The 12,953-nt window shown below is 39.5% G+C and overlaps 1 protein-coding gene across 10 annotated transcripts in view; it reads left to right on the top strand.

Moving 5' to 3' along the window:
• Positions 1-12,953, top strand: part of PAK1 (p21 (RAC1) activated kinase 1) — a 149,417-nt gene that overhangs the window by 76,352 nt on the left and 60,112 nt on the right. For 6 of the 10 annotated variants that reach the window (XM_038005437.2, XM_008020238.3, XM_008020246.3 and 3 more), the window contains one exon: positions 5,730-5,940. In XM_038005437.2, the coding sequence (XP_037861365.1) occupies positions 5,751-5,940 (190 nt within the window). In that variant the 5' untranslated portion in view covers positions 5,730-5,750. The remainder of the gene's footprint in view (positions 1-5,729; positions 5,941-12,953) is intronic. The other 4 variants (XM_008020241.3, XM_038005439.2, XM_008020240.3 and 1 more) reach the window with 1 other exon arrangement.

Here is a 12,953-nt window from a genome sequence, read left to right as displayed (position 1 = left end):
GGGTGACTATAATCAATAATAACTTCACTGCACATTTAAAAATAACTAAAAGAGTATAATTGGATTGTTTGTAACACAAAGGATAAATGCTTGAGGGGATAGATACCCCATCCTCCATCATATGATTATTTCACGTTGCATGCCTGTGTACAGAATATCTCATGTACTCCATAAATATATACATCTACTATGTACCCACAAAAACTAAATATTAAAAAAAGATGAGGTTTGAGTTTTGCTGGGAAGGATAAGTAAAATTTCTGTCAGTTTAAAGAGGATTCTGTCCCTACTTTACCTATAAATTGCTGTGTGATCTTAGGTAATTTCCTCTTGCACTGTGGACTTCAGTATTCCTACCTGTAACATTAGGCAGTCAGGTTGGATGACTTCCAAGGAAGCCTTTGGCTTTGATATTATGTGCATCTTAAAATATTTGGTTAACTTGGTTTTGTTTTATACCAGTGACTGTGGAATCCAGGGTAATAAAAGTGGAAAGAGGTAGTTGTTGGTGAGCACATTCCTTCTCTGAATCCCTGTCTACTTTGATTCAGTATGTAAAGTACCTTACACATAGTGGCTACTTGAAAATTGTTTTCTTTCCCATCTTTCTACTGTAGCACTATATCTTTATGCATTATATAGCGTGCTTCAAAAGGGGCACAAATCACTTCCCGTCTTTGGTTGCCTCTTGACCAGTATTAAGTCTAGAGACTGCATAGTGAGAAACATCAAATTACAGGTCATAGGTGATGGGACTTCTACAGGGGCCATGGCTTATAAATTGCAGAGCCAGGACTTAAACCTGGGTCTCCTGACTTTAATTCCAGTAATCTTTTAAAAAATTGCCCTACCTTTTGAAACCTCACAGTGATCCTGCATTTATTATAGAGTCATTCAGTTGATTCATAATTAATGCTTCAATATAATTAGTTGCTCATAAATTATTAGGTTCCCTGAGCCTCTGGGGCATTGGTAAAATGTGATCACTGTGTCTTTCTCTCTGTCTGTTGTATTAATTTGTTGTCCACGATGGATAGAATGGTGCTATCTGAGCTGTCATAATGTTGGCCTCATCCCTAGCTTTATATTGCAGCATGTCTGAGGCATTGGTTTTTCATCCTTCCAAACTTTTGGTCTACAGAGACTATCAGAAGATTAAGGTGTGTTTGCTCACCTTATTCAAAAGTGAGCATGTTTCTTGTTTTGGACCTGTTTTCCCATAGTTTAAAATGGTATAGGTTTTAAAATGTGCTAATTATTATGGTGAGTGTAGATATACAGAATGACCATTGAGGGGATCAATAAGGGTAAAAAGAGGAAAGACTTGTGGAGAACCTATAGGAAAGGGCTGCAAGGAACCTGGAAAGTAGTATAGAAACCTTAGGTAAGTTCAGAAGGAAGTGATTAAGAAAGCACAAAATTGTGTTCTGTGAGTGTAGTTGAAGGTCCTGGAAGTGTTTGACATTGAGAAAATAGATTTGGGGGGTCTCAAAAGAGTATTTCAGGTATTTAAAGTTCTGTCTGGGGAAGAGATAGTGGTCTTTTCTGAATAGCTCTAAGATACAGGATTTAGTACTAACAGACGGAACTTTTTTCTTTGTTTATTCATTTGTTTGTTTATTCAATAAATCTTTATTGATTACCTATTCTGTGCCAGGCCTGGTGTTGCGGATCGAAAAATACATAGGACATGAACTTTGTTCTTGAGGTGTTTATAGTCTAAGTCTAGCAGGGGAGGGGTGAAAGGGAAAGCAAATATGTAAACAAATTATTGCAATGCAGTGGAAGACAGAGCTTATTATAAGTGATAACTCATTAAATGAGATGACTGAAGATAGAATAGATAGTCTTTGGAGATTTTAGATTTCCTGTCATTGCAACTTTTCAAGCATAGGCTGGATGACTTCTAGGCTGGAATGCAGTAAAAGAATTCAAATATTAGATTCCAATGCATATTTTAGGTTTTAAGGAATAATGGAATCTCTTTGAAAGTGAATATCTACCACAGAATTCTCCAAACACAGTAAAAGCACTGAGTAATGGAGAAAAGTCTGTATCAGGAAGGTTGGTGAAACCTTTCTTGGTATAATCGTGGGCTGTGGGCCTGAAATGGAGTTACATTCAATGAAACTGTTGATTGAAGGACCTGGGAGTCAAGGAAGGGCTTTACTCGGGTATCAGATGACTGCAGGGAGTGTAATTTTGGAACTGGCAGCCTGGAGTGGGAAGATACACTTGAGAACTGAGACAGTAAAAGTTCTCTTGTGGGTGCTTAGGGACTTGAGTTATAGTTGGGAGGGAAAACAAAGGTAAATCTGGGAAGACAAACTGGAAGAAATGGATAAAAAGCACATCACAGAGTTAATCTGCATTAACAAGATTGTCCTTGCTTGATTGATTTCTTTTGTTCAAAAATAGAAGGAGAAGTTGGTTTGCCAAAGGTGGGTCAGAATGAATTATGCAAAGAAGTGGGGTTAGGGTTTGGCCTTGATGGATGAGTAAGATTTTTATCAGTCAGAGAAAGGAGAAATCATTGACAGGAAGCACATTGGGGTGTGTGTTTGTGTGTGTGTCTGTGTGTGTGTATAAGTAAATAAGTAAGAATACTTGGCAAGTACAGTGGAACAGATTTCTGAGGTTTGAATTAGTTTGAATTAGGCTGTGTCTAGGTGTAGTGGCTTAGTTGATAAGGCAGGTCAATGTCAGAAAGTAAAGCACCTTGAATTTTATCTGTACTAAACTTCCTAAAGGCAAGGTATATATCTTTATGCAAAGTGTGATTAAAATATTTGAGTTCACTGTGAGCTAGATACTATCTAAAGTATTGTTGGATTGCAAAGATGACAAAATTGGGCCCAATATTTGAGGAACATTCTGGCTCCTAGGGAAGACATACCTGTAAACAATTACAATAGCAATAATAAAAGGGATAACCTAGAAAGTTAGCCATTGCTTTGGGAACATGGAGGAGGGGGCACCTAACTTCTTGAAGTGATGACACATTTCCAAATGGGTTCATGGAAGAAATAACAGTTGAATTAAGCCTTGAAGGATGAGTGAATTCACAGTTGAAGCATAGGGAAATTGGTATTCTAGGCAGAATGATCAGCATGCACAAAAGCATAGAAGTGTAAAAGCTATGGGATACTTGAAGAAGTTGGAGAAGTTGGATGTAGATAGAGTGTAAGGGAAATTAGAGGGAGTGGTAGTGATGAGAAATGAGGCTGGGTGCATTTGGTCAAATAACAGAGGGCTTCTAAAAGCAAGCTAAAAACATCAGCTTTTATCCTGAGATGTCAATGAAGGGTTTTTCATTTTGTTTTGTTTTCGGGACGGAAAACCTGTTGCCAGGCTGGAGTGCAGTGGCGCGATCTTGGCTTACTGCAGCCTCCACCTCCTGGGTTCAAGCGATTCTCCTCCTTCAGCCTCCTGAGTAGCTGGGACTACAGGTGTGTGCCACCATGCCCAGCTAATTTTTTGCATTTTAGTAGAGACAGGGTTTCACCATATTGGCCAGGATGGTCTCAATCTCTTGACCTCATGATTTGCCCACCTTGGCCTCCCAAAGTGCTGGGATTATAGGCGTGAGCCACTGTGCCCAGCCAATGAAGGGTTTTAAAAGTAGAAGAGTAGTGTGTTCTAAGGTTCCTGACAGCCCCTGGATAAAGGATTGCGGAAAAAAACTGGATGTGGGGGAATCAGTTCTTTATTAGAAATTGTTTAAAAAAAAAAAAACCCTATAGATTTTATTCATAGTATTTTAGGTAATTGATGTCTAAAGCGGTAGTATTCAAATCTGACTGGCATTGGGATCACTAATTTTCAAAATACAGAATTAGGCCTTAACTCAGCCATTCTAAATCAAGATTTATGGGGGCCAAGCCAGGATATCTGTATTTCTAAAAGCTCTTGGTGATTATTGTGCTGGTTTTTTAAACTCATTACTCTCTAAAGCACTGTTGTGTTTAACTCCAAAGAGCTTATATTTTAAATAGTCATGGTTAAATGTATAATTTCTACTGCAGCATGGAAGACTAATGAGAAATATTTTTAACTCTGGATACATTCATATCTATCCATTGTCAAGGACATTTATTTATTTTAAGGTAATAACATATTTTCATTAAAACTATTGATAACATGTGATAGGGATTCCCCCCCATCTTTCTTTTCTTTTTCTTTTTCTCTTTTTCTCTTTTTCTTTTTCTTTTTCTTTTTTTCTTTTTCTTTTTCTTTTTCTTTCTTTTTCTTTTTCTTTTGAGACAGAGTCTCCCTCTGTCACCCAGGCTGGAGTGCAGTGGTGCAATCTTGGCTCACTGCAGCCTCTGCCTCCCAAGTTCAGGTGATTCTCCTACCTCAGCCTCCTTAGCAGCTGGGATTACAAGCACCCGCCACAACGCCTGGCTAATTTTTGTATTTTTAGTAGAGAGGGGGTTTCATCATATTGGCCAGACTGGTCTCAAACTCCTGACCTCAAGCGATCCGCCCACCTTAACCTCCCAAAGTGCTGGGATTACAGGCATGAGCCACCGTGCTTGTCCTATCCCCTATCTTTTAGATTTTATTCTACTGTTTCTCAGAAGTAGTGGAGATTTTGCCAGTAAATTCTGTACCATATTAGGACAGGATGGTTACTGCATTGACCGTTTTATGTTTTGAAGAAGAAAGCCAAGCACAGTGGCTCTCGCCTGTAATTCCAACTGCTTGGGAGACTGAAGCGGGAGGATTGATTGAGACTTGGAGTTTGAGACCCACCTGGGCAACATAGGGAGACTCTTGTCTCTAAAAAAATTTTTTTAAAATTAGACGGGCATGGTGGCGCATGCCTGTAGTTCCTGCTACTCTGGAGGCTGAGTGGGGAGGATCTCTTGAGCCCTAGAGTTTGAGGCTGCAGTGAGCTATGATTGTATCACTGCACTTCAGCCTGGGTAACAGAGCAAGAATCCTCTCTCTCTCTCTCTCTCTCTCTCTCTCTCTCTCTCTCTCTCTCTTCTTTGTAAAGAACAAGGTAGAATTTTAGAGGAAGGAGACACTGGAGAGATTATATAGTCTCAGGGGTTAGCAAACTTTTGCTGTGAAGGGCAAAATGGTAAATATTTTAGGTCTGTGGACATACAGTCTCTGTTGCAACTACTAAATTCTGCCAGTATCGGGTAAAAAAAAAGCCATAGACAATTTATAAATGAAGGGTGTGACTGTGTTCCAATAAGACTATTTACAAAAACAGCAACTTTGCTGACCCTTGATACAGTCCATTCCCGAGAGGGAAAGTGTAACTTGTCTAAGGTTATAAAATTAGAGGCTGGCAGAGAACTCACTATGTGGAATGCTGTTAGCAGTTTTATTTAATCTTCACATAGATGAAAAAATGAAACCTAAGAGGTTAAATAATTTCTCTAAAGTTAGTAAGTGGTACTGGGATTCACACTTAGTTTTTGCTAGACCAAATATCTGCTTTCAGCTACATCGTAATGGTTTTCCATGCTCTTCAATGTCTCAGAATGGGAATGCAAAGAAAAGCAAGATATTGTGATTTTTCATTAGTGCTTGGCACATAGTAGGCATTTACATCAGTGAGTGTTAGCAATATCATGGCATGCAGTGGAAGGGCTTGAGCTGAACCCTGAAGGAAGGGCTGTATAATTTTGATTCTTTGCAATTTTTTAACATGTATTTCCTTTTGGTCAACAATAATAAAGGAGTTATATTTTTCTTATTTCTGATTCTAGTAGCTGCTGCTGGTGGTGACAATGTCAAATAACGGCCTAGACATTCAAGACAAACCCCCGGCCCCTCCGATGAGAAATACCAGCACTATGATTGGAGCTGGCAGCAAAGATGCTGGAACCCTAAACCATGGTTCTAAACCTCTGCCTCCAAACCCAGAGGAGAAGAAAAAGAAGGACCGATTTTACCGATCCATCTTACCTGGAGATAAAAGTACTGTATTTGATTTTATTCTCATCATTTGTATGCTTTAAAAAAATTATTTTGGGTAACCTGGATAAAAGATCTGTCGTCTTTGACTTAATTTTCCTTTAATGCTTTTTTTTTCTGGTTAAATATTTCTCTTTCTTCCGACAGTGGCTGAAACCAAATGGAAAATAGACCTATTTTTATACTGTATTAACTATATCTGAGCAAAACTGTAAGAGAATAATTATGCTCTTGCCAGATTTGGGACAATCTGAAGTGATTTATTTATTTTTAAGTTCTTAAACTGTTTAGGAAGTCACAAAATGTAAGAAAAATTGGAATATCTTTATTTGGAATTTTTTTCCCCTGAATTAGTTTCAATTGGAAATGTTTTCTTTCCAAAATCTTGATTGCCTTTTCTTTATTCCGACTTCCTGGTCCCACTTTCAGGTTTGGGGACTACATATCAGTAAGAATGGCAAGTAACAGCTGAGAAAAGGATGCAGAGATAACTAGCATTCAGCATGAGTTTACTATGAATAAATTATCCTGGGCAGCCTCATTTCCTTTTTATTGATAAAACTTCTATTAATAGAAGAATAATCATAGGATGAATAGTGTTGATTTTAACACTGTTAATTTAACAGTGTATATGAAAAAGTCGCCAAAATCCTTGTAGACAAGGTTGTAAAATAAAGGTTTTGGTATCCACAACAGAAGATCACTTTTGTTTGATACCAAAAATGTTGACTTAAGTGGCTGTTGCTCTGAAGTAAAGTTCTCCATATGTTTGTGGGCCCTGTTCTTATAGCATGCTAAAGATACTGACTTTCTGTGTGTAAGTAGTTATCATGAGCTTCTAGTTTAGATGTAGCTGGGTCACCACTTACCAGCTTTCTCATCTTAGGCATGTCAGTTAACTGCTTTGACCTTTATTTAGTTTCCTATTTCAGAAGTGAGATATCATTTCACAGGGTAGTTGTGAAGACTACATACAAAGTTCCTAATAGAGTAACTTCCACACAGAAGGTACTTAAATGTTAGTTCTCTGTCTCTTTACTCCTTTGTCGATGAATAGAAACTGGGAGGCATAGCTAGTAGACTACATGGTAAAATCAGAGCTGAGATTCTGAAACAGTAGGGCAGATACAACAAGCACAATGGTGGATTGCAGAAAACATCTCATGTTGTAGAAAAAATATAATTGCCTAACTGCAGATCAGGGGAGATGGTAGATGGTAGTGTCATTAGCCAAATAGGAAACACAGAAAGAAGGAACAACTTGGGAGTGTTGGTGATTGGAGAGCAGGGAAGATGATGATTTCGGACACATAGCTTTTATATATAGATACATCTTACGAGCAGACCTCATGTATTGTAATGTTTGTTGTAAAAGTGAAATGAGACATAATGAGGACTTTTATTTTTTTATTTTTTTATTTTTTTTGAGGCGGAGTCTTGCTCTGTCGCCAAGGCTGGAGTGCAGTGGCACTATCTCGGCTCACTGCAAGCTCCACCGCCTGGGTTCACGCCATTCTCCTGTCTCAGCCTCCCAAGTAGCTGGGACTACAGGCGCCTGCCACCACGCCCGGCTAATTTTTTTGTATTTTTAGTAGAGATGGGGTTTCACCGTGTTAGCCAGGATGGTCTCGATCTCCTGACCTCGTGATCCACCCACCTCGGCCTCCCAAAGTGCTGGGATTACAGGCTTGAGCCACCGCGCCCGGCCATGAGGACTTTTAATGAGTACGTTGGGCTTATATCTTTTTGTGTATGAATCCTTCTACTCCACCTTCCCTTCCCTGTGGGTTTGGGGGGTTTGGGTAGAAAAGAAGGCCAGGCACAAGGGCTCATGCCTGTAATCCCAACACTTTGGGAGGCCGAGGTGGGAGGATCAGTTGAGCTCAGGAGTTTGAGACCAGCCTGGGCAAAATAGCAAGACCTTGTCTCTACTAAAAAAAAAAAAAAAAAAAAAAGATCAGGCATGGTGGTGTGTGCCTGTAGTAACAGCTGCTTAGGAGGCTGAGGCAGGAGGATTGCTTGAACCTGGGAATTTGAAGCTGCAGTGAGCTATGATCATACCACTGCACTCCAGCCTGGGTGACAGAGTGAGATCCTGTCTTAAAAAAAAATAAAATAGGCTGGGCGTGGTGGCTCACGCCTGTAATCCCAGCACTTTGGGAGGCTTAGGTGGGTGGATTACCTGAAGTCAGGAGTTCAAGATCAGCCTGTCCAACATGGTGAAACCCCATCGCTACTAAAATACAAAAAATTAGCCGGGCGTGGTGTGGGCGCCTGTAATCCCAGCTACTCAGGCGGCTGAGACCAGGAGTATCACTTGAACCCGGGAGGCAGAGGTTGCAGTGAGCCAAGGTCACGCCACTGCACTTCAGCCTAGGCAACAAGAGTTAAACTCCATCTCAAAAAAATAAATAAATAAAATAAAAGATATGGATAAGTTGCTTAACTTTGATTTCCTGACTAATTCGTTCATATAGTAGCTGCCAGCTTCCTTGGTACAAGGGCTATGATCTGAGGCAGTGTTAAATGCCCTGCAATCTTCTTCCACATATATAGCCACTTTCTTTATCCCTCAATTTAGATGTGTATTTATTTTTAATATTGTATCTTATCAACCAGTATTCTTGATCTCTATAAATAAATAGGCTTTCAGCCCAAGTGTCTACATGTAGTAAAAGAGAACTTTTTAAATTAAAAAGTTTAAATTGTTCTTGCTGACTCAAACTAGAAAGGTAATAAAATTCTCATCCAGTAGGCATCATCAAAACTAAAAACATTTATGTTTCAAAGGGCATCATCCAGAAAGCAAAAAGGTAACCCACAGTAGGGAGAAAATTTTCCCAAATTACATATTTTATAATGGACGTGTATCTAAAATATGTGAAGAAGAACTATTGCAAGTCAACAACCAAAAGACAAGTAATTTTAAAATGGGCAAAATATGTAAATAGACATATCTCCAAAGAACATATACAAATGGCCAAGAAGCACATGAAAGGATGCTCAAATCATTAGCCATCAGGGAAATGCAAATCAAAACCACAATGAGATACCACTTAACACTCACTAGGATGGCTATAATAAAAAAGATAATAACAAGTGTTAGTGAGGATGTGGAGAAGTTGCAACCCTCATAATTGCTGGTGGGAATGTAAAATGGTGCAGCCTCTGTGGAAAACAGTCTGGCAGTTCCTCAAAAGGTTAAACATAGAGTTACCAGCAGTACATGAATGTTTATAGCAGCATTCATAATATCCAAAAAGTGGAAACAACCCAAATACCCCATCAGCTGATGAATAGATAAATAATAAAATGTGGAATATCCGTACGATGAAATATTTGGTAACAAAGACATGAAGTTCTGATCCATGCCATGACATGGATGAACCTTGAATGCTGTGTTAAGTGAAAGAAGCCAGTTAAAAGGATCACATGTAATATGATTTTATTTGTAGGAAATGTCCAGCATTGGTAAATTCATAGATAGAAAGTAGATTAGTGGTTGCCTAGGGCTGCAGAGAGGGAGAGGCAATTAAAACTAGGAGATGATTACTAAGAGGGGTGGGGTTTCTTTTTGTAGTGATGAAATGTTCTAAAGTTGATTTTGGTGATACCTTTCCAGCTCTCTGAATATATTAAAAGGCATTGAATTTTACACTATATGAGTGAATTGTTTGGTAAGTGAATTATCTCTCAATAAAGCTGATTTTTAAAAAAGAAGATTCCTGTCTGAAACAGCAGATGGAAGCAGAGCCTTCGGACATCATTGGGACCTGAAGGGACAATCTTATGTGCTAAATGGGAAAGTGGGGGTCCAGATATTAGGATTATAGTCTTGGTTCTTCCATAAATTGGCTGGCTGATTTGGGTCAATTATTTCTCTGTAGACGTCAGTGCCTTCATCTAGAAAAGGAGAGAGAGCAGTAGGCATGTGCAGTTTCTTTTAGCTTTAGAATCCTATAATTACATAAATGAGAGATTGCAAAGGCGTGGTTAGATCAGGCTTGTCTATATAGGTGAGAAGAAACTAGGCCATTCTAAAGTACTTTATTCAGTGATACAGCTCTAGAAAATCCTAGCTGAGTAACCCTAGGCTAAATCTGATCTGAAAATACATCTCATAACCTCAAGATCAAAACTGCATCTCTGTAGGTTGAGGGCATAGAGGTAGGAAACATACAGAGTTATAAGAATTTCTCGCAAAATGATCTAACAATCTTTCATCCTTTGGGTATAGATTTTCTATATTTGCCCTGGGCACATAGGTTTCATCCCTTTGCTTTAAGACCCTTGATGGCTATAATTAATGCATACATCAAAATGAAAGAAGTCTGAGGTGTTTTTCTTTTGTTTGAAACCTTTGATCAACCAGTAAGCTACTCAACTTAGTCCTAGAAGGATACACAGCAGTGTTGGTAGTCTTTGAAGTGGTATGCCCTTCATGTAGTATTTGAGCATTTATACCAGCTGCACAGAGTTATGTCTAGAACTGGACTTGTAACACAGATTGAGTCCAGCCACTGACATTTGTTAACTCTGATTTATTTTTTAAATTTCATTTCAATATCCTCACTTCCCATTCACCCTATATCATTAGTAGGCTTTTGTCATTTGACTTAGTAGATATAAAAGCATTTTCTAAACTAAAATGCAATACAAATAGGAGGTTTGTTTTTTAAAAATGGATACCTCATTTATTGTTTTATTTGATACCTACATCAACTCATTTTTAGTTGGGGAGGCTAAGGCTTAGAGAAAAGTAAGTTGCTCAAGGTCTCACAAGTGGCAAGTGGAAGGGCTGAGTATGGAACTAAGTCTTCCTAAATTATCTGTTCCATTGTCACATAACTGTCTCTCTTAGTTCTCAACCCTGATTACACATTGGACTCACTTATGGTGCTTTTAAAAAATACAGGGCAGGGTGCAGTGGCTCATGCCTGTGATCCCAGAAGTTTGGGAGGCAAAGGCGGGCGGATCACTTGAGGTCAGGAGTTCTAGACCAACCTGGCCAACATGGCGAAACCTTGTCTCTACTAAAAATACAAAAATTAGCCGGTTGTGGTGGTGGGCACCTGTAATCCCAACTATTCGGGAGGCTGAGGCAGGAGAATCGTTTGAATCTGGGAGGCAGAGGTTGCAATGAGCCAAGATCATGCCACTGCACTCCAGCCTGGGTAACAGAGTGAAACTCCTTTACCAAAAAAAAAAAAAAAAAAAATGGCCGGGCATGGTAGCCCACACCTGTAACCCCAGCACTTTGGGAGGCCAAGGCAGGCAGATCACTTGAGGTCAGGAGTTCGAGACCAGCCTGACCAACATGGTGAAACCCTGTCTCTGCTAAAACTAAAAAAATTAGTTGGACGCGGTAGTGGGCTCCTGTAATTCCAGCTACTCAGGAGGCTGAGGCGGCAGAATTGCTTGAACCTGGGAGGCAGAGGTCGCAGTGAGCTGAGATCACACCACTGTATTCCAGCATGGGTGACAGAGCAAAATTCTGTCTCAAAAATAAATAAATAAATAAATAATACTGATACCTGGATTCCATCCAGACTTTTGGAGTCAGAATCTCTAGAGGAGTTGTTTTGGGTCTGTAGAGAGATTTTTGGGAGATGAGAAAGAAGAATGGTCTGTGGGCTACAGTAATGGTTGAGGTTTGAGCTGCCAGCGGGTAGAATGTCTTTGGGCATTACCTAATGCTGACCTCTCTAGCATGGCCTCAGTATGTGCCTGGGGGATGCATAAATGATTGGAAGGAGAAGCTGTAATTGAGGGCCTGTAATAGGTGATGCTGAGTTGCAGAATTCCATGTGGGAAAGCCTGGTTCCTGTGGTTAGGATCTGGAGCCTTTGGTTTATTCTAAGAAGTCTTTCAGCATTTAGTTTGAAATCTTTTTCTGGCTGCATTTTCACAAGCAAAGTGGAATTCTCTGAGCTTGGGAAGAGTTTAGCAAAGTTAATTTTAACATTGGACTATGTCAGTGTTTATCTCTCCAAGTTTGGAACGTTTTACTGCCTTGAGCTCAGATTAGCTCAGTGGAGCCAATGAGAGGTGCTGCTTAAAAATAATTTTTTAAAAAAAGGCCAGTGATTTGTGCTAAAACTTTGATGGCTATACCGAGACAATGGGATTTTGCAGTGTCAGCCTCATTTCCCATGCTATCAGAAGGCCAAGTGGTCTAGGTCAAAGATAGGGTTAAAATTGGGATGGGTGAGGCTGGAAGCTTGTGTTCCCACTTTATTTTCTCAATCCCAAGATCTCTAGATACATGAAATCAAGATGATTCTTTCCTCTTTCTCACCTCAACCACAGTTTCTCTGTCTTAATGAATGGGCTGAGAAACCTAACAGTTTTTTATATTAATGACAACTTATGTTTGTAAAGTTCTTTAGTTTACAAAGCACATATATTTTCTGTAACTTAAAGAATTTTTTTTTTTTTTTTTTTGAGACAGAGTCTCACTCTGTCGCCCAGGCTAGAGTGCGGTGATGGGATCTCAGCTCACTGGAACCTCCGCCTCCTGGGTTCAAGCAATTCTCCCTGCCCCAGCCTCTCAAGTAGCTGGGATTACAGGCACCTGCCACCACGCCTGGCTAATTTCTGTATTTTTTAGTAGATGCAGGGTTTTACCTTGTTGGCCAGGCTGGTCTTGAACTCCTGTCCTCGGGTGATTCGCCCGCCACAGCCGCCCAAAGTGCTGGGATTACAGGCATGGGCCACCGCGCCCAGCCAAGAATTCTTAACATAGTTGTAGGAATCCTTATTTAGATATAAGTCTTCTGTCAGTTATATATGTTACAAATATCTTCTACTGTGCTCTTAGCTTTTATTAGATTAAGTAAATTCCCCTGTAATCTTAGACAGATGCTTGGCATGATGCGAGATAGAATTTTAATATGGTCAAATTTATTAGTTATTTCCTTTCTAATGCTTTGTGGTTCTATTTTGAAATCTTTAGCTACTCAGAGACTTGATTTTTCTATTGAGTTTTCTGTATTCATGTACATGAGCACATTATT

The sequence above is a fragment of the Chlorocebus sabaeus genome, chromosome 1 (assembly GCF_047675955.1).
Source record: "Chlorocebus sabaeus isolate Y175 chromosome 1, mChlSab1.0.hap1, whole genome shotgun sequence".
NCBI lineage: Eukaryota > Metazoa > Chordata > Mammalia > Primates > Cercopithecidae > Chlorocebus > Chlorocebus sabaeus.
Note: the sequence above shows the minus strand (reverse complement) of the source record. Positions and strands in the feature narration are given on the sequence as shown.